The sequence below is a fragment of the Podarcis vaucheri genome (assembly GCF_965113315.1).
Source record: "Podarcis vaucheri genome assembly, chromosome: 14".
Classification (NCBI taxonomy): Eukaryota; Metazoa; Chordata; class Lepidosauria; order Squamata; family Lacertidae; genus Podarcis; species Podarcis vaucheri.
In genome coordinates, this window is record NC_138752.1 from 11,024,451 (window position 1) to 11,051,760 (window position 27,310).

The following is a 27,310-nucleotide window of genomic DNA, read 5'->3' on the forward strand; positions in this document are numbered from 1 at the left end:
CTTTCCCCCATTCTTTTTATTATTTAGTTTGTTTTTCATTGTATTTTATGGTGAAAACTTTCAATAAAAATCTATGCAGAAAACTCAAAACATGTGTGGAGAAAATGCCCCTGTTTCATTGTGTGGAGCTCCATTAAGATGCCTAGACAGCTCCGTTGGTAAGTGCATGCTGCTGATAACACCAGGGTTGCAGGTTTGATCCCCGTATGGGAGAGCTGCACATTCCTACATTGCAGGAGGGTTGGACCCCCAGGGCCTCTTTCCAACTCTACAATTCTATAATTCTATGATTCCAGCCCCCTGATGCCTCTCTTGTTTGTCGCTAATAGGACTCAGCCTGACTCCCAGCAAAGCTGGCAGCCCCATGTTGCTGTGCAAGGTGTGTGGAGACACCAGCAGTGGAAAGCACTATGGTATCTATGCTTGCAATGGCTGCAGTGGGTTTTTCAAGCGTAGCGTCCGCAGGAAGCTCATCTACAGGTAAGGGTGACATCTGTCCCCAGTAGGGCTCAGAATATTTAATGTATCAATGCATGAATGTGTTAATTGCATTTATACCCCCATCTTTCCTTCTGCCTAATGGTAGGGCTGGTCCCTCTCAACTCCTCCCTCCTTCCCTTCTCTACTTTAAGATAGTTATGGGGGCTCCAGGTTTGATCTGAATTAGGGATCTGGATTTTACCAGCATTCAAACCACTGCACCACAGTCATCACCAGCTCTCATCAGACCCAGCAAGCATAGTCCATAGACAGGAATGATGGGAATTGTAGTTCAGTGACATCTGGAGGGCCACATGTTCCTCACCCCTGATCTGCCGCCTGATCCAGTGCACTGCATTGTTCCTTTTGACAGGTGCCAAGCTGGCACAGGTATGTGTCCGGTGGACAAAGCTCACAGGAACCAGTGCCAAGCCTGCCGGCTGAAGAAATGCCTGCAGGCTGGAATGAACAAGGATGGTGAGTAGAGACTGGGAGACTAGGAAAAGGCTCACACCTGTTGGGCTTCCAATGCATAATACTTTAATTGTGGGGACGTTGGTGGCACTGTGGTTAAAACCACTGAGCCTCTTGGGCTTGCTGATTGGATGCTTGGTGGTTTGAATCCCCACAACAGGGTGGGCTCCCATTGCTCTGTTCTAGCTCCTGCCAACCTAGCAGTTTGAAAGCATGCCGGTGCAAGCAGATAAATAGGTACCACTGCAGCAGGAAGGTAAACAGCATTTCTGTGCACTTTGGTTTCCGTCAGTGTTCTATTGCGCCTGAAGCAGTTTAGTCCTGCTGGCCACATGATCCAAAAAGCTGTCTGTGGACAAATGCCAGCTCCCTTGGCCTGAAAGCAAGATGAGCTTCGCAACCCCATAGCCACCTTTAACTGGACTTAACCATATGGCTGGTGGGACCACAGCTTCCCTCCCAAGCCTCTGCGGGGATCACTCTCCTCCCGAGGAGGCTTGGGAGGGAAGCTGAGTGCCCGCCAGCCTTATGGTTGGCAGGGCGCAGCTGGCGGGCATGCAGGGAAAGGGGAGGCCACCGGCAAAGCCGCGCAGCTCCCCCACTTGCTGGGGCACCCCTGAGAGGCTGGCACCCTGGCGCAACACACCACTAAGCCCTATGGGAAAGACGGCTCTGCTGCCAACCCTTTGATCTGTTTGCTTTGCTGCTGACCTCTTGCCTGTCCTGCCTCAGCTGTGCAGAATGAACGCCAGCCCCGCAGCACAGCCCAGGTGCGACTCGATGCCGTTGACTTGGATCCTGACAGGCAAGCTGAACACCTGACCACAACACGGGATGTCCTGCTACCACCGCCGCCGCCACCCTGCTCCTCCCTGCCGAGCCACAGGGGCCCCACCACCTGCTCTGCAACAGGGGCTCCAAGGGGCCGACCCACAACTCCTCCCAGCAACCACCGCTTCATGGCCAGCCTGATGACAGCTGAGACTTGTGCCAAGTTGGAGCCAGAGGATGGTCAGTGGCTGGGCATGGGTGCAGAGGGGGGAAGGCAGGCAGTATGCCAAGGAAGTGATAGGGCACATCTGGTCATCCAGTTGTTGTTGAACTACAACTCCCAGCCTCCCCACTCATTGTCCAACAACATCTAGAGGTCTACAGGTTCCCCACTGCTGCTTCTGAACATGTGGCCTTGGTGACATCCTACTTCCAGCTTCCTTAAAACCACAGAAGACAGCTGGTGCAGATGCATTGATACACACCATGGCTGGTTTTGAGTGGCTATACTGGATTCAACAAAGCCTGTGAGACCTTCCTCTGCTGCCCCCTAGTGAACATTGATAGTACTGCCTCAATTGGGCTTCCAGCTCCTCCTAGTTTTGCCTTGTTCACTGAAATTTCTAGTCTCTGCAGTTACAGTGGCCAGGTGTCCATCTTAATAGGACTGCTTTATGCAGTCATTTATCTGGAGGGCTGTCAGAGGAGAGCTCGGTTAGAAGGGCTTTTAGACCAACTGAAGAACCATAATTGAAATTGTCCATCAATGCTGTGCATTTATGCCAAGTGATCTCAGGTGGCGATGTGTTAAGTGGCTGCCCTCTGCGAACATTTCCTTCAGAACAGATGTGCCTCTAAACTTGCAAATCTGCAGCTCTACAGTGTTGACAGGATGATTCTCCCTTCTGCAGCCGAGGAGAACATTGATGTCACCAGTAACGAGCCAGAGCACCCAGCGGGAGAGGCACACGTGTCCCCATATCCCCCCTCCAGCTCCGAGAGTGTCTATGAAACCTCTGCCCGGCTACTCTTTATGGCTGTAAAATGGGCAAAGAACTTGCCGGTCTTCTCAAACCTGCCCTTCCGAGACCAGGTGAGTTCCTGGGCCAAGACCAGTGGTGGATTACTTGGGCTCAGGCTAAGGCAGGGGTGGTGGCTGGCAACATATGTTGAAGAGGGGCCGTAATTCAGTGGATGAGCATTTGCCTTGCCTGCAGAAGGTCTCGATCGCTGGCATTTCTAGGTTGGATAAAGAGAATCTCATTTTTTCTCTTTTATTGAAGAAAAGGATATTTTAATGCCATCATCATCACAGAGGCGTCTGTGGAGGGGATATATTGATTGAAAATGTCTAGTAAACCAGGTCGGTAGTTGGGCTCCTATTCAGGGTATTTGGTGAGCCAACATGACAGTGCTGTAGGACTGAGGATTGGAGTGACCATTCTGATTCTATGGCAGTGGACAAAACTTTATTGTAATTTTTTAATAAATGTGTGTGTGTGTGTGTGTGTGTGTGTGTGAGAGAGAGAGAGAGAGAGAGAGAGAGAGAGAGAGAGAGAGAGAGACTCTAGCCTGAAACCCCGGAGAGTGTCTGCCAGTCAGTATAGACAAGACTGAGATGGATGACCTAATGATCTGACTCAGTATAACACAACTTCCTATGTTTCTGTTCTTGGCTCTTATTCTCTTCTACTTGAGCTTATTCACTGAACCAGGAAGCATCCAATTGTACCAAAATACTAGCTCGATGTGTTAACTTCTACAGGTAAAAATAGCACATGCTCTAAATCAGGGTGGGGAACCTCTGAAAGCTCCCCCCTCCATGGCCCACGAGGCCCTCTTGGCTAAGCCACACCAACTTGCCATGTACCTAACATTATATATGACATCAGGTAATAATAATAATAATAATAATAATTTATTATTTATACCCCGCCCATCTGGCTGGGCCTCCCCAGCCACTCTGGGCGGCTTCCATAAAAACCAAAAATACAATAAAATATCACACGTTAAAAACTTCCCTGAACAGGGCTGCCTTAAGATGTCTCCTGAATGTCAGGTAGTTGTTTATCGCCTTGACATCTGCTGGAAGGGTGTTCCACAGGGCGGGCGCCACTACCGAGAAGGCCCTCTGCCTGGTTCCCTGTAGCTTTGCTTCTCGCAGTGAGGGAACCGCCAGAAGGCCCTCGGCGCTGGACCTCAGCGTCCGGGCAGACTGATGGGGGTGGAGACGCTCCTTCAGGTATACTGGACCGAGGCCGTTTAGGGCTTTAAAGGTCAGCACCAACACTTTGAATTGTGCTCGGAAACGTACTGCAGTTGAACACACAGCTAGGCTAAAGGTGATTCGCAGGAGCGTCTGCTGATCATTGGCATCTGCAGAGGCTTGCACATAGCACTCTGTAAGCACCAATGCTCAGCTGAGCCTAAATTTACATATATTGCTATACAGTGATACTGACAAATTTAGAACCAGATGTATCTTTGTCTATAACTGAGGTGGTGAACTTGTGGACCTCTCTGTCTTACTGGACTCCAACCCCCATCAAACCCAGCCAGAATGGTCAACTGGCAGGGATGAATGAGTTGGTAGCCACAGATTCCCCAGTCCAATTTATTAAAAATGGGGAAATAAGGCACAGGCATTTTGGCTACGTTGTCACATTATGTAAGGACTAAGGAAGGCAAGACAACAAGGTAATTGGTTTTGTGAAAACTGGTGCTTGTTGGAAGTGTAAAATACATTTCTGTGAACACAGAGCATCCATAATCTGTTATCTAGTCTAGGGTGTCCTGTCCTTTGCAGGTGATCTTACTGGAGGAAGCCTGGAGTGAGCTGTTCTTGCTGTGTGCCATTCAGTGGTCTTTGCCACTGGAAAGCTGCCCCCTCCTCTCTGTGTCAGAGCTGACCCCCACCCTCAATGGAAAGGTCGTGTCTTCAGGAATGGACATTCGTGTCCTGCAGGAAATAATTGCACGTTTCAAAGCACTTGGTGTGGATCCCACTGAATTTGCCTGTATGAAGGCAATTGTACTGTTCAAACCAGGTGAGCGGGCTGTCAGGAAGAACATGTACGTAAATCATAGAGAAAATTCTGCATTTCCTCAAAATTACAATTATAATTTAAAAGCGCCCCCCAGTAAGGTTTTCCATGAAAATTACATCATTGTTTTTGAATAATTTATCCTAGCTTTGCTCCTTTCCCCTCCTTGTGCTTAGCACTGGAGGACCACTCTTCTGACATCTCAGCAGGCATTGCCCATATACTTTCAAAGAAGTATTTGCATTCATGAAAGCTAGAAGCTCAAGATGGTGTGCCAAATGAGTTACTGTCCATTTCCAATCCTCCTTCAAGGCTGCTGCATCCTCTGTCTTCAAAATATTCCATGAGACCCTAATCCTGTTTTAAGATCTGCAGTAGAACAGCATCGGTGTACTGTACACATATTTTCCTTAAGCAGAAGTCTTCTGTTTCTTTTCTTTTGCAGAAACACGAGGTCTGAAGGATCCAGACCAGGTTGAGAATTTGCAGGATCAGTCTCAAGTGATGCTGGGACAACATAACCAATTACATTACCCCAGCCAGCCAGTCAGGTACCTACAGCTGAGTGCTCCTCCTTGCTGTTATCTTCTCAATTCCTCCTTCAGAATGCATTCATTCCAACCCAGCCCAGGCAACATGGTAGTGCTAACTAAAGCCAGTGTTTCTCCAGCTGTTGTTGGACTACAACTCCCATGATCCCTGACCACTAGAAATTGTTGGAAGAAGGTTGTCTCCATTTCTCCGCTCTCAAATGTGGTGGAAAATTTTGGGATATAATTTTAACCTAACCTAAACTTTTGTCTCCTCCTCCCAGGTTTGGAAAGCTGCTTCTGCTTCTGCCTTCGCTGAAAGTTATTTCTTCAGACAGCATTGAGCTTCTTTTTTTCCGTAGGACCATCGGGAACACTCCCATGGAGAAGCTGCTCTGTGACATGTTCAAGAACTGACACCTCCAAGATTCCAGAATGCCAGTATTTCTATTTTAAAAACCTTGAACCAAGCACAAGACACAAGCAAATGCTTCCTCGTGAATAGGCTTTGGCTTGTCATAGACTGGAAGGTGGCATTTGGCTGCAGACCAGGAAAGTTGCTAGGACCCAAACACTGAATTTTTACAAGGAGTGTTAATAGTTGCCTGAAGTCACACCCTCTTATTATGGGACCCTTCTTGTTCTTTCCAAAGAGGCAGTAGGTTTGGATGTATGTATGTATGTATGCATATGTGTGGAGATGCACTGTGTACCTGCTCAGAGAACTCACCATTGTTTCCATGGCCGAGTTTTGGCCTTGAAAACAGGTTCTGGGACTCAAATTCAGCTCTAATTTTAACTATAAAACTCATTCCTTAGTGCTGTAAAGTGCTTCTAGCCCACAAAGCTTAGAATGAACAAGTAGCACATTTTCCTTTAAAGACAATCAAGTGTACCGGTACTTCTACAATTCATAGAAGAGGAAACACAGTGGAAGGGGGCGTTTTCCTCTACCTTACTAAAGGAGAGCACCATGGAAGAGTGTAAGAACACAGTGATTGCAAAAATGCAGCCTCTAAAAGGGGGCTTCCTGATTATTTAAAAATTAAGACTTTTCTTGGCTAACATCCTGTATCGAAGTAAGTTTTGAGGACAATCAAGGCACACCACAGCTTGTACATGAAACAAAGAGAAGGTTGGGGCACATGCCTGGCCCTAAGCCAACAGAAATGCTTGACTCTGCCCTTTCATACTAAGTAGGAGATGTTAGCTCTGAACTTTTTATGTGACAAATGAGACCAGTTTGAAGGCAGAATCCCTTTCTTAGGGGCTGCTGATTCAGGAATTGAGGAATTTGCTGGCTCTTGGGCTTGTATAAGTATTAATAAACTGGAAGCTTGTATACTTTTTGAATTATTTTTTAAAAATCTGTTTACTGTTTGCAGTTCTGACCCATTCACCTCATTTGGAAAGTCATCTAGCTGAACGACGGATCCAGTTTCAGGCCTGGATTGGGGCTCACAATCTATAGTTCAGATGGGTTTGAGAGTGTTGCCTTTCTACTGCAATCCAATCCTAGACTTACTACAGTGGACACCCACTGTCTTTCTAGAGATTGCCAGACTGCAAACTGGAGAACATCATTTATATTGAAGAACTGATGATCCAGTTCTGTGGAAGACCCCTGCTCCCTTTGGTTAGGCTTCGATTTCAAGACAATCAATAAGGTTGTTGATGACAGATGACAACAAACTGAACTTGCCGGAATGTCAGGAACAAACTCTTTTTATAACCAATGACTAATGCCTGGAATAGAGGCATAAGGAGAGAAAGCGTGTAGCATTCTGCTAGGGACAGAGTAATGAAAACCTATAACCAGTTCTCCTGCTCCTGTTTTTCTAGAAGGGGAAATATAAGAAGTTTATATGGAAGGGCAGTCATACTCAGGTTAGCAGGATGAAAGCATCCAACATGCTAAGAAAAGGGTTAATGTTCACAATGGCTATAGCATGCCAAGAAAGGATTCTGGGATGTCATATACCTTTTTCCAGAGGCAGTCTGTACAGTTATGAACAGTCTTATGTGTGACAGCAGCTGAGCAGTCCATCTGTTCAGCTGCTGTCTGCCTCAGAGTTAGTCAGTCTGAAGGAGTGTTTATTTTAGATACAAACCTATGTAAAATGTATTAGTAACCTAAGTATCACCTGCCTGTCTTGTACAATTAATCTAACAAGTGCAAATACACTGAGTAAAAGTTATTTGTTATTTAAACTTTAAAAAGAGAGTGTCTTGGGTAATTTTAAATGACCCCATCTCTTCTTTCACATAGCCCTGTAAATGGGAACTAGAGTCTAATTCCCACAAGATTCTGCTACTGTAGGCATCAGACATTTGCTAGGGTGGCAAGTGTGATGGAAAAGTTTGTTTGTTGGGCAAATTGGGTCACCAAGTGTTTTTCTTTCTTTTCTTTTTCCTGCCAGCAACCGGTTAACAAATGGCAGCGTCTGATTGGCCAGGGTCCAGGGATGGCAGTTTAAAAGGAGAGGATTGGGAGAGACAGGTTGGGAGATAGGGAGTTGGTTCCACTCTGAGGAATATATCAAAAGCTACAGAAAGGAGTATTTGAGCTTAGCCTGAAGGACAGTGTGTGGTGTCCTGTGAGAGTAATAGGCCAGGAAATAACTGGGAGGCTGAGCCAGGAGAAGTAGAAGCTGAAAAAGAGACAGTCTACTTAGGTCTCATTCCAGTCAGGAGGGGAGAGATTCTTCTAGAAAGAGAAGACTCCCAAACCAGTTAGGAGGGGTGTGGAAATCCTTTGGGTCTGTTACTTGGAGTACCTCAGGAGTAGGATTGTCAAAGGGGTGTGTAACTGACAGAAAGTGCCACCTTGTTTAAGAACCAAAGTATTAAGGGATTACATCAATGCAACACCTGAGAAAGAACTGAAGGGAAATAACTGGAAATAAGCTGAGCATTTACCATTTAGTCTAAAAACCTGTAATCTCTACCTGAAGCGAAGTAACTGAACATAAGCAATTGAAGTTTAAAAGAAGCTGTGCTTGATTAAGAGTCCATAACATCAGTTAGATTTAGTATAAATGTTATTAGGTGAACGGTTACCTGAATAACATTATAACCTGAAGTACCCTTTGTTTTACCCACTTTGTGTCAAAAACTTCCTTTGTTTAATAAAACCTTTCTTGTTTGTTGGATCAAATCCTGCTTGAGACTCCAAATCATTAAGTTTTCCCTCACACAAGTCCCCCACTAGATAATCTGGGGTAAATTGAAGAAGTTCATGTAGTTGGTGTACCGTGAAAGGGCGGTTGTGCCATCGCAGCAAGTATCCCTATCCTAGCCCCAGACACAAAGCCAATCGACACAATCGATTTAACAATACTTTTTTGCTGAACATCAATATTAAGCAAAATCAAAACAAAATCAGAGACTACTTGAAGCTCTTTGATAGTATTATGGTCATTGAAGTTCAATGTAAATACGTTGGATTTTTTTTAACCCCCCCCCCAATGTGGGACTTAACTTTCCCCCCTTTAATGTGGGACATTTAAGCCAGGAAGGTAAATGGGGGGGGGGGGGGAGAGATGCTAGAATTAGATTTGAGGGCTTGGCAGTGTTAAACAATGGAAGGTAGTCTGTTTTTTGCATCCTTATGAGACAACTCCCACCAGTTCCTTGGATTTGGAGTTTGTCATAAAATAGCCGTAAATGGGGGGGGGGGGCTCCAGTTCTTGACTTTAGCAGTAATGTATGTATCTTTTAAAGTGGACCTTTGGGGAGCCCCATGTTTTAAACAGACTGATTGTGACCGCAGCCCTCCTTACTGTTTCTCCACCCATCTACATTTTGCTTGAGTAATGTGATTCTGGGAGTGACTTTTCCCCCCTGCCCATCAGTCTGTTTGTGGAGCTTTTTGCTCATGTAGCAGCACCAAGCGTCCAGGGCAAAGCCAGAAAAGCAAAGAATTCTACCTCCTAATATTTCTGCCGCCTACCCTGTGCCCTGAAAACAGAACAACTGTTGTGGTTATGGCTATTGAACATTTGGCACAAATATCTGGCACTGCTCTACCATACTTGGAATCAAACTGGCATTCGTTATGCTGACTTTTTTTTTTACTTTTTTTAAGCCAAAAAGCTCTCTTTTTCCACAACAGGTATGCACCTGACAGTTGTCTGAGAATTGCTTGGGTATATATGAACATTTTTAAATATCTGACAGTGCAATGAAATGAATAAGGAATAGCTTCGAACAAGAGCTTGGTCTCTTTTATGCTGCGGGTCCTTCTAAGACGGCCCATGCTTATGAATCCCAGTGCAAAAACCCAACCCCTGAATTCGGCTGTTTTGTCAGCTGGGATCAATAATAGGTCCCAGAACTTGAAGCAGCAAGATGCCATGGATGAGATGTTAGAATTTAACCAGTTCCCCTGCTCTTGGCTTTTCTAGTAGGGGAAAGATAAGACGTTTATATGGAAGGGCAGTCACACTCAGATGAAAGCCTCCAACATGCAAAGAAAAGGGTTAATGTTCACAAGGGCTATAGCATGCCAAAATAGTACTCTGGAATGTCATATACCCTTTTCCAGAGGCAGTTGGTACAGTTATGTCAGTTATGAACAGTCTTATGTGTGACAGCAGCTGAGCCGTCAGTCTGTTCAGCTGGTGTCTACCTCAGAGTTAGTCCTTCTGTAGGAGTTTTTGTCTTAGATACAAATCTATGTAAGATGTATTAGTAACTTGAGTTACCCCTGCCTGTCTTGTACATTTGCAAGTACACTGAGTAAAAGTTATTTGTTACTTAAACTTTAAAAAGAGAGTGTCTTGCGTGATTTTTATAGGAGGGGAAAGGGAACTAATTAAAAGGTTAAACAACTCAGTCTTTTCTTTCGCATAGCTCTGTAAATGGGAACTAGAGTCTAATTCCCACAAGATTCTTTTTTTTTTATAAAATGTTTTATTAAGTTTTCAAATACAAAGTTGGAAACATACACTAAAGAAAGAGATGAAAAAACAAGAAGAAGAAAAGAAAAAAGGAGAAAACCAACCATTCAAAACATTTTTTTAAAATAACTAACTGGACTTCCTCACATCTCCTTTACCCTGCATTCTTTATAATAAAAATATCAGCAAATTATTACCTTGTTTCATACCTTACTCAATACTTTTCAAATACTACACCTCTAAATTTAGCATACTTTTCATCAATTACTTATATCTTGAATTAAACATAGTATTACCTTAGATTTTGACCTTTTGTTTGTTTGTTGGGCAAATTGGGTCACCAAGTGTTTTTATTCTTTTCTTTTTCCTGCCAGAAAACGGTTAACAAATGGCAGCGTCTGATTGGCCAGGGTCCAGGGATGGCAGTTTAAAAGGAGAGGATCTGGAGAGACAGGTTGAGAGGTTGGGAGATAGGGAGTTGGTTCTGGGCAGAAACATCCACTCTGAGGAATATATCAAAAGCTACAGAAAGGAGTCTCTGAGCTTAGCCTGAAGGACAGTGTGTGGTGTCCTGTGAGAGTAATAGGCCAGGAAATAACTGGGAGGCTGAGCCAGGAGAAGTAGAAGCTGTAAAAGAGACAGTCTTCTTAGGTCTCATTCCAGTCAGGAGGGGAGAGATTCTTCTAGAAAGAGAAGACTCCCAAACCAGTCAAGAGGGGTGTGGAAATCCCTTGGGTCTGTTACTTGGAGTACCTCAGGAGGAGGATTGTCAAAGGGGCGTGTAACTGACAGAAAGTGCCACCTTGTCTAAGAACCAAAGTATTAAGCGATAACAGCTATGCAACACCTGAGAAAGAACTGAAGTGAAATAACTGGAAATAAACTGAGCGTCTACCATTTAGTCTAAAAACCTGTAATCTCTACCTGAAGCAAATTAACTGAACATAAGCAACTAAAGTTTTTAAAAAGCTGTGCTTCATTAAGAGTCCATAACATCAGTTCGGTTTAGTATAAATGTTATTGGGTGAACAGTTACCTCAAATAACATTATAACTTGAAGTACCCTTTGTTTTACCCACTTTGTGTCAAAAACCTACTTTGTTTAATAAAATCTTTCTTGTTTATTTGATCAAATCCTGACTGAGACTCCAAATCATTAAGCTTTTCCCTCACACAAGTCCCCCACTAGATAATCTGGGGTAAATTGAAGAAGTTTGTGTAACTGGTGTACCGTGAGGTGGTTGCACTATATGTAAGTGAGGGATGGCCCGACGGTACCAGGGTGACAAAGGGCTGTTGTGCCGCCGCAGCAAGTATAATGATCCTAGCCCCAGACACAAAGCCAATTGACACAAACCGAAAAACCTACATGGCAGACCTCTCCTGTGAAAGTACCATTGCAGAACATCTAATGATCCTAATGAAAAATCATATGTTTGAATAGTTCTCTGTTTAAAAACCTAGCAACCTCCCTGCATGTAGAAAAGTAGCACATTAGGGGAGGGGATCTCTGGAGAGAGAGAGAGAGAGAGAGAGAGAGAGAGAGAGAGAGAGAGAGAGAGAGCTCTCCTGCCACCTAGTGATTAAAATGTGCCCTTACAGTCTGAAGTGGCATAGTCCCAGAACCACATAATTTATATGGCCTTGTTAACACTTCCCTGCTTCTAACTTAGGTTTCATGCTCTCAATATTCCCCTCACTGTCTCCCAAAGACACAAAAGCCTTTGTCTAGATGGTTGATTTTGATCATCACCATGTATGGAAAACATCTGCCACAATCACTTTATTTTCCATTGTTTTCTTCTTTAATAAGCTAGAAGTTATTTGTTCATAAAGTTGTTTTTGTACAGCCATATAGTATCATATTTACAAAATATTACACAAATTGCACTTTGAATATGACGGCCTTGTTCCAGGAAAGAGAAACAAAAATAACATTAATTTAAAAAACTAAAGAAACCTCCAGACATGAAATTACAATGTGCCAGCTGCCTGCATAACTGCAAGCCAGCTGGTTCAGTGAGCAAAATAAAGCATTTTCCTTTATAGAATTCTTTAAACATGTAAGATTTATAGAGTATAACACAGAAAAATATATCCTTTTACAATACATAAGTCTTTTAAAATTTACACTCAGTATACTTATAAATTACTTTTAAAAAATCCATTAAAAATAACTATATGCAGGTCAACATCCTTTCTAGTTGTGAGTACATTCACTTAATACCATGAATGGGGAGAAAAAATTCCAAGACCCTGTACAGTGGTACCTCGGGTTACATACGCTTCAGGTTACAGACTCTGCTAACCCAGAAATAGTACCTCGGGTTAAGAACTTTGCTTCAGGATGAGAACAGAAATCGTGCTCCGGCAGCGTGGCAGCAGCAGGAGGCCCCATTAGCTAAAGTGGTGCTTTAGGTTAAGATGGTACCACTGTATCAAAAACAAAACAAACAGTGACCAACCAAACCTCTGGCTTGGACCCATCTGAATTATGTAATTGTATCTCCTCCTCCCCCAACAAGGCCTACATTAAGACATAAATTTCAGCAATTGACTGAAATACAGCTTAAAATCGAATTAAAATCAAAATAAGTTCAGGTGGCGACCCACAAATTATAACTATAGGAGTTGGAAACCTTAAGTACTCACCAGGGTCAGCTATTTGTATGAGCCAGTGAGAAGAGTTAGAGAGGCCACTTGTATGCAGGATCTTGTAAAAGGAGAGGGGTCAGACTGAGCCCCGACCAAAGGCCTGCTGGAACAGCTCCGTCTTGCAGGCCCTGCGGAAAGATGTCAAGTCCCGCAGGGCCCTGGTCTCTTGCAACAGAGCGTTCCACCAGACTGGGGCCAGTGGATGTGAAGTGGTCTATAAAATCCGCACAGTAAGAATAAGAGACCAAGGAAAGGCCTCACCTTTTTCTAGATAGCTATACTCCTTGTGGAGCCGCAGTCAAAAAAATAGCTCTGAAAAGCAGTCCCCATCCAAGGCTGCTCCTGACTCTGCCCTTCTCTCTAGGTTTTACTGCTTGGTTTGCTGAAGTGCAGGACTCCCATTCCACAAGCATCAGCTTTGCAGGTGAATGCATAACAGTAGGAATTCTCAGTGCAGAGATAAATAAACCATCAGTAGCCTGAGAAATTAACATGACTAGGCTGTGACACAGCCAAAGAGGCTACTGGAAGACCTGGACTCAAAGTAGATAAAATCTCAGTGATACCACAACAGTATAACAAAATCATCTCAAGCCAATTGTTCCGGCATTACTACTATCGCTTCCAAGCTTGCTTTTTCTACATTCAAACATTTAATACACGAGATCCAAGCAGCAAACCACTTAGTCTCTAGTATGGGGGGGGACGGACCCACATTATCTATATTTTATTTGGATGGAATACCCTCATTTCTTGTTTGCTAAATTTTTGATAGCAGGCCCAGCAAATTCAGGCCCAAGCAAATTTAGGCCCAGCAAAACAGCTAGATTAAGATGGCTGTACTATTTATTAGAAATAAAATCCTATTTATTTTTGAGTTATTAGTACCCTAACTGTGTGTGACCTATCATCTATAGTTTATCAGAAATTGTGCAAATCTGGTTTATTCACAACACAGCACATGCACAATCCGGGGGATGGGGGGGGGGTGGATCGGGCAGACCAGGGGCAACGTAAACCGAAACTGCTTCAAAGAATTACTTCCAAATGTATTTCCAGGCTTCCCAGTGAAAAGAAAAAGACTGCTCGTTACGTACAGAAAGAGTTAGCCACCCTGGTTCACAAAAACATATACCCTGAGAATATCTCAAAGGATGATCACAGTTTTGCCCATTCTACATATGACTACATTACCCAAAGTCACATCAGCCTGAATATACTAAACATAGAAAGATGAAAAGGAACAGTTTAGAGGTAGACCGGCAACTAAATTTTTCCTTGCGTTCATATTCATTACTCATTTATCTAATGTGGTGGAAACCAGGAGTATAAAATTAGTGGGTGCCGTGGAACCAAATGGTTCATACTAGGGCACTTAAGTTATAGTAAGGGCCTTAGAAAATCAATATTGTTATGGCAGTTGCAACACAGGTCCTACATTATCCATATACTGTGAGGAAGATATGAACAGCTTTCTCCATGTGGTAAGCAGGGCTGACAAAGAACCTATGCTGCAGAGTTGAAGACGAGAGCCTAGCAGAAGACTCACTTTGCCATAGCAATCTGGATTTTCCTTTCCTAAAATTGAGGTCCTTCACTATTCAATAATGCAAGTTATAGCAGGGAATACTGAAATACCACTGCAAGCTGAAGATGAAAGAAACCTTACCTTCTGGGGCACTTGGTTGTGGTCCTCAGGCAGCACTTTCTGTGGCAAGCATGCTTGCATACTGAAATCAGGAACACAACAATTAATACACTCGAATGCTGCTGTACTGTGTCTCATGCTGACAGGAAAGCATGTTAAAAAGGGGGAATTGGTTGAGCACCCCACCACACCTGCTGATTGTAGCAACATCTGGAGAGTCACTGGTTTCCTACTCCTGGAACAGACCTTCCTAAATACTTGGTGCAGAATAGTGCATTGAAACTAAACAATAAATGAAGGAAGTTTTCAACTTACAACATCTGCTTCCTTCTTCCTTCTCTTTTTTCTTTCTGTTTTGGTTACCTGAAACAGAAAGAGCTAAATCAGAAATTAACAGGTTCAGAATCTGTTCTCCCAGTCACCCCTCCGGTTCATTCTGCCTCCTCATGTATCTTTCAATCCTTCACAAGCACTTTTCAAGGGCCCAATTAATGTCAGGTGGACATTTGGTATCTCCCATAATGCTTCTCCCCTGCCCAGTACATCCCTCTGTCATTTCACTTCCAGCCTGCAGCACTCTAGCATTCCTAAGACACTGCTCAATTAGCTCTGGCGTGATTGGATGGGTCTAGAATCCTGCTGCCATGGTGATACCAGTGCCTTTAAAAAGATACCCAACAAAGGGACTAATAAATTAAAGAACAATCCTGCCCTGACTAATTTAGTACTAAACAGCTGCCCTCTGCATGTTTTTCCATGCTTCCAGCTCTGTCCAAAAGACTTGGTTCTATTCTAGAATGGCAGCCATTTAAAAGATGTGAGCACACAATTATGAGATTGTATTCAACTAAGCAGGGCTGGCCCCAATACAGTTTGGCACCTGAGGCAAACCCCCATATGTTGTCGCCCTCCCTACCAGGGAAGAAGGAGTGAGGGATGATCTACATCAGGAACAGAGGGGCAAGAAATATCTATATCGGGGTCTGTTGCCCTGGTGAATCCTGACACCTGAGGCAGTCACCTCACCTTGCTTCATGGGTGGGCCGGCCCTGAATAAATATCTGCAAAGAGTAAGGTTACCGTTAACTTCCGTCACAGAGCTTCAGTATGCTGATGACAACATAGTGTGTGCATGCTCAGAGGATGACCTCCAAACCATCCTAAATATCTTTGCAGAAGCTTACGGAAAGCTTGGCCTATCGCTCAACATCCAAAAAACAAAAGTGCTGCACCAACAAGTACAAAATAAAATTTCTGCAGCACCACAAATCCAACTCAATGGTGCAATATTGGAAAATGTTGATCACTTCTCCTACCTGGGCAGTTATCTTTCCACAAGGGCCAACACGGATGCCGAAATCCAGCATCGTCTGTGAGTGCGGCTTTCTCCCGATTGAAGTGCAGTGTTTGAGGACCGGGACATTCGCAGGGAAATCAAAATGCTTGTTTACAAAGCTACTGTACTACCAACCTTACTGTATGCTTGGGAAACATGGACCACTTATAAATGCCATCTCGCTTTACTGCGCTTGGTGGACCGGCCTGTTGAGTCACACGCCGCACTACTTTTGCAGGATACAGATCCTTCGGTAACTCTGCAGGTGGCGAGATTCCTGAACGCGGTTATCTCACACACAAAAACAACTAAAAAACAACAACACCAAAACTAAACGGACAGTTACGATGAGAGTGCATGTCGGACCTCGTCTTCAGTTTCTTTTTCTGTGATCTGTCCCTTGGAGCTCTCTGGGCCCCAAGCTGTTATTTGGCTCTGCTCATTGACCCACCCTAGTACCGTGATGTTCACCCTTTGGTGTCGAATATATCGGTCCTTATGCCTCTGTGCTTTTATGTTTGTACAAATTTTATGGGCTAATAGCCGTAAATAAATAAATAAATAAATAAATAAATAAATAAATAAATATGCCATCTCCAACTCCTTGAAAGATTCCATCAATGGTGTCTCTGAAAAATTTGACATATCACTTGGGAAGACAGGCGAACTAATACCAGTATACTGGAAGAAGCAAAGATCACCAGTGTTGAAGCAATGATTCTTCAACATCAACTTCGTTGGACTGGTCATGTTGTGCGGATGCCTGATTGTCATCTTCCAAAGCAACTACTCTATTCCAAACTTAAAAATGGAAAGCGTAATTCCGGTGGTCAACAAAAGAGGTTTAAAGACTGTCTCAAGGCAAATCTAAAAAAATGTATTATAATCACCAACAATTGGGAAACACTTGCCTGTGAGTGCTCCAATTGGAAACCAGCCTTTACCAAAGGTGTTGTGAGCTTTGAAGAGACTTGAACTCAGGATGCAAGGGAGAAACGTGCTAAGAGGAAGGCACGCTTGGCAAACCCTCACCGAGATCAACTCCCACCTGGAAACCAATGTCTCCACTGTGGAAGGACGTGTGGATTCAGAATTGGCCTCCACAGTCACTTAGAGACTCACTGTTAAAACCGTGTTCATGGAAGACAATCTTTCTCGGCTACAGGTGATTGCCAAAGAAGCAGCAGCATTGGGATCTGCTGCTCCTGTGGATCCTGCCCCCTGAGATGGTTGCCTCACCTTGCCCCATGGGGGGGCTGGCCCTGCAACTAAGTCCTATTCAAAGTAGACCGACTGAAATGAATGGACCTAAGTTAGTTGCTGATGCTTCCTGATCTTAATTTTGTGTTGAGTACTGCAAGCTAACCTTTTCAAATTGCATTTGTTATTTAACCTAATTAGGGAGACTATGAGAGATATTACAAACTGCAAGGAAAGTGGTTAGTGCCAGGACACTCAGCAACAAATGCCCTTTCTACAAAACAAAGCTTTAAGAGGTAGTAAGGTCACAAGAGGGAGGCTCTTATGGCACAGAAAAAGAATGTAATCCTTATTCCAGTGGGATATAAGAGTAATAATTTGGTAGGATGTGCCAGACCAGTTTACCTTTAAGGCAGTACAATTTGAAGGCATATATTCTGTCATATATTCATCCAAAAACACCTTGAAGGTATTGACCCACACCCGGACAGGCGATTCACGCCAGTCTCTCTGTTCAAGCCTCATTGTTTTTTCCAGAATCTGTTCAAACAGGACATATAGGTCGTTGTACTGGACCAGGGGTGTTGCAAGGGGGGTGCGGTCCATCCCAGGTGTCATGCCTGGGGTGTGTGTGTGTGTGACAAAATCCCATCGGGTGGATCGGCGTGGCAGCGCTTGCACCCCCGATGGGCGGTTTTTCACGTTCGGCACGATAGTCGTGAAAATCCGCCCACTGATTGCACAAATACACCCGGCGATCAGCTTGACACCCCCTGGCAGGTGGCATTCGCACCCCCCCAGCGGGCAGTTTTATGCGATCGGCGATTGAATTTTCACGATTGGTGGGTGGCGCTGGCACCCCCAGTGGGCAGTGCTTGCACCCCTGGCTGGTCAGCCGGGGGGGCGAGCACTGCCCGTTGGGCGTGCCAGCACCGTCTACCGATTGCGAAAATCTGACCGCCGATTGCGCAAATACGCCGGGCGGCTGGGCATATTTGGTGATCAGTGGTTGCATTTTCACGATGGCGATCATGCCGAATGCGCAAATCCGCCCACTGGGGGTGCGAGCGCTGCTAGGCCGCAGGGGGCGAGTCGCAAGGCCCCCCTCTGGCATGCACGGGTAGTGCCCCTTTCAGATAAGTCTCTCCTCCTGTCAGGTGAGGCACGCGTGGGTCACCTGGAGAAGGCGGTGAGCGGGGCTGAGCTGAGGAGCGAAGGGGGAAGCGGAGAGCTGCGAGGGAGGAAAAAAGAGATTTAACTCGGAACTGTGGTGAGGTTCTTCTTCTTCAAGCCTCTGTTCCCCTTTCTTCACTTAGAGAAATATCTTAGTGTCAAAGTGCACTGAAGCACTTGCATGGTATTAAGCACAGAACAGCATTTATACACAGTGGATATAATCTGTACAGTTAATATGTATTAATTAAACTACTGCCTTGTCTTATATACAGCAACTAAAGGAGACTGTGCAACTTGCCACAATAAAGTTTTTGCCATTAACTTATATTAATTTTATTCCCACTTCTCCCATTGGTGAGAAATATGTGGCTAGCACTTCCAGTTTACAGTGCAACGCTGTACATGTTTGCTCGGAGGGAAGTGTGCATGGTTCCCATTCTTCCAAACGTGCTGGAGGCTATAAGAATAGATTTGGCAGTCAATTAACTTTTGCTTTAGCTGAGAGCAGCTTCAGACATTGCAAGTAAGAGTGTTAATGACTTGCAATCTTTCCCTTCTTTCATTACTGGTGTGGAATGTCTGAAATACTCACTCATACAGTTTCTCCTCAGAGGAGAGATGAACGGAATGGCTTTTTGAAATTTGTCCACACATACAGGAAATAAAATGCAGATATGAAGGGAGAAGAAAATTAGAAGCAATTAACTCAGGATCTCCCCCATTCTTTTGGCTAAACATTTTATACCTTCCATCTGCAGCTGCAGTCTTCTGTGCAGCTGCCAGTTTTCCAATCTCTCCTTGAGACATTGTTTTGTGAAGTGTTGTTTGGCCTGCATCTGAAGAGAAGTACCATAATAGCTGCAAAAATTTCAGGTGAAATAAATACTTCAGAACCAGCAGGGTCACTGGATATTGCAAGGATATACAATCATCTTACAACAGTGGACTCAGGGGCGGAGGAAGGGGTGTGTGGTGGGTGTGGACCACCCCGGGTGTCACCACTGAGGGGGGTGACAAAATGCTGGGTGGCACTCACCACGGGGCCCTAGCCACGCGTCTTTCCTGGCAGAGATGTGGTGGCTTGGGTGTGCACAGGCCCTGCGCTGCCCAAGCGGTCTGCCCGCTGCCTCAACCCCAGCTGTAGGGCGTGAGTGGGAGGAGGCAGGCAGACTCCGGAGGCCCCACGGTGCACACTGCCTCTGTGGGCAGCTCTGCCCACCCCTAGGCGCACTGCCCCAGGCTCCCAGTGGCTTCCTCCACCACTGGATGGACTTAATAGTGAACTCAGGCCAGGTGAGACCTGCAGGCAGAAGTTCACTCAGCAACAAGACACAGCTAGCCTGTCTGTCCTCCTAGAGTTTCTATATGCACTGCCTTGTCCCATGAACTTAACTTGGTTTAGTAAGATGATACAGGAACAAGACTTGTTACTGTATGTATTATGTAAAATTTACAGGTACTAAAATATATAAGGATATTCATGGGGTAGATATTTAATGCATAATTAAACATATATTATGTCTTATATATAGGATAATGTATATATAATTTATCATGGTGAAAATGAGTTAATGTAATATATACATAGTAGTATTTAGATCGTCACTCCATACTAGTGCATGAGGCAAAAAAGCCGCTCTAGTCGGCTGTGGGGAGACAGAAGATAGTTTAATTAAAATGCTAGTTTTGGGGGCTGGCGATGAGGGGTTGCGGCCTTCTCTTTTGATGTCCTAGGAGGGTGTGTCTCATTTCTGGCTTACAAGGCCAGTTCTTTAGGTTAATTTAAGCTACTAAGGCTAGTTACCTTTTGAGGAGTTTATTTTCTATTGCAGCAGTTATGAGAAGAAGAATTATAAAGTAAAGTGCTGAGGCTAATTGATCAATAATAATAAATGGGTGTTCTACAGGTTGGCCCCCAATTCATGTTAAAATGATAATATCCGAGACTAAAAGTCAAAATTGTATTTGGGATAGTGGATGATAGGAGAAGGTGTGTTGTTTTGATAGGTGTATTATTGGTATAATAAGTAGGATGAGGATAGAGAATAGAAGAGCTAAGTGACCACCTAGTTTATTAGGAATTGAACGAAGAATAGCTTAGGCAAAGAGAAATCACTCTGGTTTAATGTGTGCTGGGCTAACTAAGGGTTTGCAGGGGAGAGGTTTTCTGGGTCTCCTAATAGACTTGGTGAGAAAGGTGTCAAGTGGAGAAGGCATAATAATATAATTAAAGCACCTAATAGATCTTTGTAAGAGTAGTAGGGGTGGAATGGAATTTTATCTATGTTAGAGTTGAGGCCTGTTGGATTATTTGAGCCTGTTTCGTGAAGAAAAAGTAGGTGGATTATGGAGGTACCTATAATGAGAAAGAAAAGTACAGTAGCACATTAGGGAAGGGGATCCCTGATCTCTCTTCCCATATGACAAGATTTCCTTAACACCCCCCACCCACCCACCCAGTGCGCTCTTCTGCCCCATGTGATTAAAATGTGCCCTTGCAGTCTGAAGTGGCATAGTCCCAGAACCACATACGGTAATTTACATGGCCTTGTTAAGACTTCCCTGGAAAACTTCTGCTTCTAACTTAGGTTTCATGCTCTCAATATTCCCCTCACAGTCTCCCAAAGACACAAAAGCCTTTGTCTAGATGGTTGATTATGATCATCACTATGTACGGAAAAAAATCTGCCACTATCACTTTATTTTCCATTGTTTTCTTCTTTAATAAGCTAGAAGTTATTTGTTCATAAAGTTGTTTTTGTACAGCCATATAGTATCATATTTACAAAATATTACACAAATTGCACTTTGAATATGACGGCCTTGTTCCAGGAAAGAGAAACAAAAATAACATTAATTTAAAAAACTAAAGAAACCTCCAGACATGAAATTACAATGTGCCAGCTGACTGCGTAACTGCAAGCCAGCTGGTTCAGTGAGCAAAATAAAGCATTTTCCTTTATAGAATTCTTCTTTAAACATGTAAGATTTATAGAGTATGACACAGGACAATATATCCTTTTACAATACATAAGTCTTTTAAAATTTACACTCAGTATACTTATAAATTACTTTTAAAAAATCCATTAAAAATAACTATATGCAGCCAACGTCCTTTCTAGTGGTGAGTACATTCACTTAATACCATGAGTGGGGAAACAAAATCCAAGACCCTGTACTTACAGATTGCACAGGGTCAGGGAGTGCAGGTGGGGAGAGTGGACTGCTATCTTGGAAGACAGGTATCAGGCAAAAATATGGATGTGGAAATGAATGGAAATACTTTTTTTCTTCCTGTTGCCAGTATCAAAAACAAAACAAACAGTGCAACAACCCAAACTCTGGCTTGGACCCATCTGAATTATGTAATTGTGTCTCCTCCTCCCCCAACAAGGCCAGTGCTGAAAGGAAGGCTTTGCACTGGAAGAAATGGGAATTAGTACCCTGGAGTGTATGCAGAGCCTAGCAGTTCCCAGCAGAGCAACTAGTCAAAATGAGGGCCAGAAGACAAGTTTCCAAAGGATCTTTGTGCACTTGCTGAGTGTGGCTCAAACAGAAACAAGCATCTAATCTGTGTGGGGAAAATGCAGTTCGGGACCAATAGCAGGATTTTTTTTTGGGGGGGGGGAGAGGAGTGCAGCTTATTAGTCTGCAACATACTAGCATTTAGGGAGGTGGGTGCAGAGAGTAGGGTAACCCTTTCTGGCTGTGGGTGTCCTACATTGCTTTATTCCTTTTCCTCTCTTTCTTAAAGGGTAATTTGAAGCAGGAAGAGCATAGCTGAGGATTCCTGTGTCAGAGGCCAGACAAAGTCTGACTAACAGGGCAAGTGCAAAAGAGTAAAATGGCAGTAGATATCGAGTGGGATGAAGTTTGTCCAGCTGGTTTGTGCCACGAGACCCACACAAATGGAGCTGCAGTTTTCAATTCCCGCCCCTTTTTTGTAATTGGAGGCCCCGGGCTGAATTTAGAAGGGGTTGATCGCAGGTTTGGTTTTAAACCACCAACTCATCACTGATTCTTAGCCAGTCAGACCACTCAGACTGGAAATGAAGCGTAGGACCTGCATACAATCACTAACAAAAGCTGGAAACTAAAGGTTATCAAATTTCCTGCTCTCATGCATACAATCACAGTACACTGCCTCTGTTGGTAGTTTTTTATATTAAAAGGTTTTTTTAAATTAAACTTATATTTGCATGGGTGGTACAAAGCAGCTGGGCAAACCTTATCCATCTGAATATTTTCTGCTATCCTCAGTGATGCTCTGAAAAAATGGGACTCCCCAAAGGTCCACTTTAAAAGATACATACATTACTGCTAAAGTCAAGAACTGGAGCAAATTTTCCCACACACATTCACAGCTATTTCATCACAAAGACAAACTCCTGAAAGCTCCAAATGCAAGGTACTGGTGGGAATTACCTCATGACATAAGGATGCAAAAAACGACTACCTTCTGTTGTTTCACACTGTCAAGACCTCAGATCTAATTCTAGCTTCCCCCACCCACCCATTTACCTTCCTGGCATAAATGTCCCATATTAAAGGGGGGGGAGTTAAGTCCCACATTGTGAGGGGAAAGTTAAAAAACAAAACATATTTACATTGAACTTCAGTAACCATAATACTATCAAAGAGCTTCAAGTAGTCTCTGATTTTGTTTTGACTTTGCTTAATACTGATGTTCAGCAAAAAAGTGATGTTAAATCACATTTTAAACAGACTGATTGTGACAGCAGCCCTCCTTACTGCTTCTCCACCCATCTCCATTTTGCTTGAGTAAAGTGATTGTGGGAGTGACTTTTTTCCTGCCCGTCAGTCTGTTTGTGGAGCTTTTTGCTCATGTAGCAGCAGAGCGTGTCCAGGGCATAGCCAGAAAAACAAAGGGTTCTATCTCCTAATATTTATGCTGCCTCTCCTGTGCCCTGAAAACAGAACACCTGTTGTGGTTATGGCTACTGAACATTCGGCACAAATATTTGGCATTGACCTACCTGGAACCAAACTGGCATTTGTTATTCTGACCTTTTTTTTTAAAGTCAAAAAGCTCTCTTTTCCACAACAGGTATGCACCTGACGGTTGTCTGAGAAGTGCTTGGGTGGAAATGAACATTTTTAAATATCTGACAACACAATGAAGCACATAAGGAATAGCTTCAAACAAGAGCTTGGTCTCCTTTATGCTGCGGGTCCGTCTAAGAGGGCCCATGCTTATGAATCCCAGTGCAAAAACCCAACCCCTGAATTCGGCTGCTTTGATAGCTGGGATCAAGAAGAGGTCCCTGAACTCCAATTGTCTTCTGGTGTTCTTGTCTGCTTCCACATTCCCTTGCCCATCACAGACAGAACTGGGGACCGACAGAATATGCAGATACAGCTCACCGGCCCTTCCTTCCTTCAGGTTTACTGAGGGAACACACTGAGTCCCAACACACTGAGTTCCAGAACGCCGGTGGCAGCAGACGGTGTCGAAGCAGCAGCAAGATGTCACGGATGAGATGTTGCAATTTTGCTGCGATGAGCTGGTGCGGCTCATACCATAAATTCATTGTTTCCGAGTAGCACCAGCTGCTGGGCATTGTTGTAATTGGCAGCATCAGGCTGTCTCTTCTGGCCTGGCCCGGCAGTTGCCTCTGGGAGCTCTTTGGCTTTTGGTGGGGAGTTCTTCACATTCTTCAGCTTCTGCTTGCCCTTCTCGGGATTGAAAGTCCCTCTAGTGGTGAACTGAGGCTTGTCATCCACACCTCTGAGGTGCCCTGGCGCTTGTTCGAGGGCTGAGGCATCCCCAGAGGGAGCTGCCCGGTAGAAAGGCGATTTGGAGTATATCTGGAATCGCTTCCTAGTTACATGAGGTAAGCAGGAGGAGGAAGAGGAAGGGGAGGGTGACAGAGATGGAGCAGACACAGAGGAGTCTACCGACTCCACAGATTCCTGCTGCTTCTTCAGATGCCTTCGAGGCCTGGTAGTGATGGTGTCTGCCTTGATGGGTCTGGCGAAGCCAAGTGCTAAATTTCTATCTGGCAGAAAAGAGATACAAGAGAAGTGTCAAAAGTGTTGGCATTATCCCAAAATGCACATATCTTACTGAGTTGTATGGAAAACAGAATACAATCAGGGAAAACCACTAATGGGAACGCACATCCAAAACAAAAAGACAGCTGCACATGTTGGTAGGATTCCCAACTTGTTTGTAAAACTATCTTGGGAATTTCTTTCCTTACATTCCTTAAGAAATACTACTTGGAACAAACTGCTACATAATGGAACTGTAACTAAGCCTTCCTTTTTTTGTGGTGAGCTCATATTCCCTGCTTCCAAACCCAACTGTTCCCAGGGTCTGGTGCATGAAAAACATTGTGCTCCCTACTCATTGATTTCTCCAACTGGTGATCCCTTCTGTTCTTCCCTTAGAAGAACTTACCGTATTTTTCGCTCTATAACACACACCTGACCATAACACGCACATCGTTTTTAGAGGCGGAAAACAAGGGAAAAAATATTCTGAATGAAACAGTGGACGTATCATTTTTGTGCTTCATGCTGTGGCCACAGACATGTGCTCTGATGGTGAATTTTGGCTGACCCAATGCAAAAATCCTGAGAATCCCTGTGGATCCATGCTTTGTAACCACGTTTTTGCACCATTGCAGCCCCAGGCAACAGTGGGTGCGTGATTTTTGGGAGGCAGGCTGTAGCCATGGACATGCTATGTGCTCTGATGGTGAATTTTGGCTGACCCAATGCAAAGATCCTGAGGATCCATGTGGATCCATGCTTTGTAACCACATTTTTGCACCATTGCAGCCCCAGGCAACAGTGGGTGCGTGATTTTGGGGGGGCAGGCTGTAGCCATGGACATGCTGTGTGCTCTGATGGTGAATTTGGGGTGACCCAATGCAAAGATCCTGAGGATCCATGTGGATCCATGCTTTGTAACCACATTTTAAGTGGGGCGGGAAGGAAAAACACAGAAGGCTAAGAATGCAGGAGAGGGCTATAACGTGAGGAAAGGAAGGCAAAAGTTCCCACCCACCCACCCACACAAGCCAGCCAGCGCTCTCTCTCTCTCTCTCTCTCCCTCCCATCTGCATGTTTTCCGGCTGCCTGATATTTATTTTTTTTAATTGCCTTGACAGAAGAAAGCATTTTAACTGCATTAAGAACTATTTAGCAGCGAAACCTAAGCTTTGCCATCCCTTAAGAGGTACAGACACTGTAATCTTCCAGATCGCATGAATTTACAGGCAAAACACTGTTTAAGGATTTCATCCTTTTAAACTGAAGAAAGCATATTTGAATGCTGTGTGTCCCCAAAAACAAAAAGCAGGAAGTCAAATCAGAATTTTAAGCTGAACCTGTAATCTCTCTTCCCTTCACAAACATTGTTCCCTCCGGAGCACAGAGAGGAAAGCAGACACTCTGCTTTCCCCTCTGCTTGCCTGGAGGGGAGGGGCCTTCCCTGCTCTTTGTTCCATTTCAGCAAACACAGCAACGAAACAGAGCGGGTGGGCAGTAAGACCCTGAGGCAGAATGCAGGAAAGCAGCCACTTCCTCTTTTCCCCTCTGCTTGCCCGGAGGGGAGGGGCTTTCCCTGCTCTTTGTTCCGTTTCAGCAATCGTCAAGCCCGATTTGATTTTTGTCTGATTTTTCGGCTCCAGGGACCACACATTCGCTCCATAACACGCACAGACATTTCCCCTTCCTTTTCAGGAGAAAAAATCAGCGCGTTATAGAGCGAAAAATACGGTATTTGCTCCATCAAGTACCATGACAATCAGCCGACTGGAGAGGGGAGCATTCTTGCCTCTCATGGACCATGGCGAAGGGCACCCAGTCTATCAATAGTTCTCTTGCTTGCATTCGGTTCTCTACTGCTATTTAACCCAATGGGACAAATCACCTCTGGGAGAGCTGCACAGAGCAGGTTGTGTGCAAACTACAGAGGTATTTGGAAAGGCTGGAGTTGGTTATTCTCCATTGTATTACTTTGGGAAGACCTTTAGGATCATCACCATTATTAGAATGCAGAATTGACTAGGGGGTATTTCTTTCTCCGATACAGTCAACTTTTGCAGAAGCTGGCTACCCATACTTTTGTCTGCAGCCATGAGGTCTAGAACTTTGTTTTAACACAAAAGTTGCAATACTCAGGTTTCTGAGGAATTCTTGAATTCATCACATGGGAGGCAATGAATGCCATTTTCTCCAAGCAACATCAAAACTGATTTATATTGGACTTCCGGCGAGGCATCATGGCGGAAGCCACAGCAGAAAGCAGCTCCTGAAGCCAACCAGAATCAATTGGGTTACCTGGCTGGCGCCGGACCGCTGGGACTGCTGCTGCTGCCGCCAGAACCGACAAGGAACCGGGTGAGCCCAGCGCAGCAGCTAAGGGAGCTGCCGACCCCTCCCCCCAGGCTGAGCCGAGAAAGAAAGCCAGGACACTCAGCCACGTGGCCAACTGCCCAGGGACGACCTGAGACCTAAGCCCTGAGACCTAAGCCGGCAAAGAGGAGAGAGGGGGAAAAACAACCAAAAAACAAACACGGAGCCCCGACCTTGCTGCTGCTGCTGCTATCTGCAAGGCTGGTGCTGCTGAGAAGGGAAAGAAGGAGAGGTAGGAAAGAACCCCGGGAGGGCAAGGGAAGCCGTGAAAAAAACACGTGGCTGAGCCTGACACGAGCCTCCCTTCCCCCAACCTCAGCTAGGAAGCAAAAGGAAGGCTGCACAAACCCCTGTCCTGCTTTTTTCAATTTTCAATTATTATTATTCCTTTTTTTTAACTTCCTTTTTGTGTGAGTGTTTTTTACCTCCCCCGTTTTTCTTCTATTTTTTTTAAAAAAACAACATATTACCAACTAACTTTTTTATATTATATTACTCTCATTAACTCTATCCCCTACTTTTTTTTAAATACACAAAACTCCCCCCCTTTTTATATGCATTTTTAACCCCCTTTAAAAAAACAACCCCCCATTTCCCCCCTTCCCTAAATCTTCAGCCCTTTCGCTAAATTATTATTACCACCATTTAAAAAATACATCCCTATATTACCCAAAAACACATTTTCCATCCCCCCAAAAGGGAGGGGA

The 27,310-nt window shown here is 44.4% G+C and overlaps 2 protein-coding genes across 12 annotated transcripts in view; one reads left to right on the forward strand and one right to left on the reverse strand.

The window, feature by feature from the left end:
* MYO9A (myosin IXA) overlaps positions 1-27,310 on the reverse strand; it is a 175,013-nt gene that overhangs the window by 3,877 nt on the left and 143,826 nt on the right. For 7 of the 11 annotated variants that reach the window (XM_082198213.1, XM_082198214.1, XM_082198215.1 and 4 more), the window contains one exon: positions 20,914-24,235. The exons of 2 other annotated variants lie outside the window; for them this stretch is intronic. In XM_082198213.1, the coding sequence (XP_082054339.1) occupies positions 23,751-24,235 (485 nt within the window). In that variant the 3' untranslated portion in view covers positions 20,914-23,750. Of the gene's footprint in view, positions 1-13,199; positions 14,586-20,913; positions 24,236-27,310 lie in introns of those variants that run through there. 2 more of the 11 variants (XM_082198209.1, XM_082198216.1) reach the window with 2 other exon arrangements.
* NR2E3 (nuclear receptor subfamily 2 group E member 3) lies at positions 322-7,771 on the forward strand. Its single transcript, XM_082198943.1, has 7 exons — positions 322-480; positions 854-957; positions 1,687-1,965; positions 2,637-2,818; positions 4,532-4,772; positions 5,215-5,320; positions 5,584-7,771. The coding sequence occupies exons 1-7, from the start codon at positions 365-367 to the stop codon at positions 5,714-5,716; spliced, it is 1,161 nt and encodes a 386-aa protein (XP_082055069.1). The 5' UTR covers positions 322-364; the 3' UTR covers positions 5,717-7,771.

Bases quoted from the DNA above. Each gene is read 5' to 3' on its own strand.
- NR2E3 (XM_082198943.1), top strand. From the start codon at position 365: ATGTTGCTGTGCAAGGTGTGTGGAGACACCAGCAGTGGAAAGCACTAT. The intron at 1,966-2,636 runs GTCAGTGGCTGG...TCCCTTCTGCAG, and splicing joins CAAGTTGGAGCCAGAGGATG to CCGAGGAGAACATTGATGTC. The intron at 2,819-4,531 runs GTGAGTTCCTGG...TGTCCTTTGCAG, and splicing joins ACCTGCCCTTCCGAGACCAG to GTGATCTTACTGGAGGAAGC.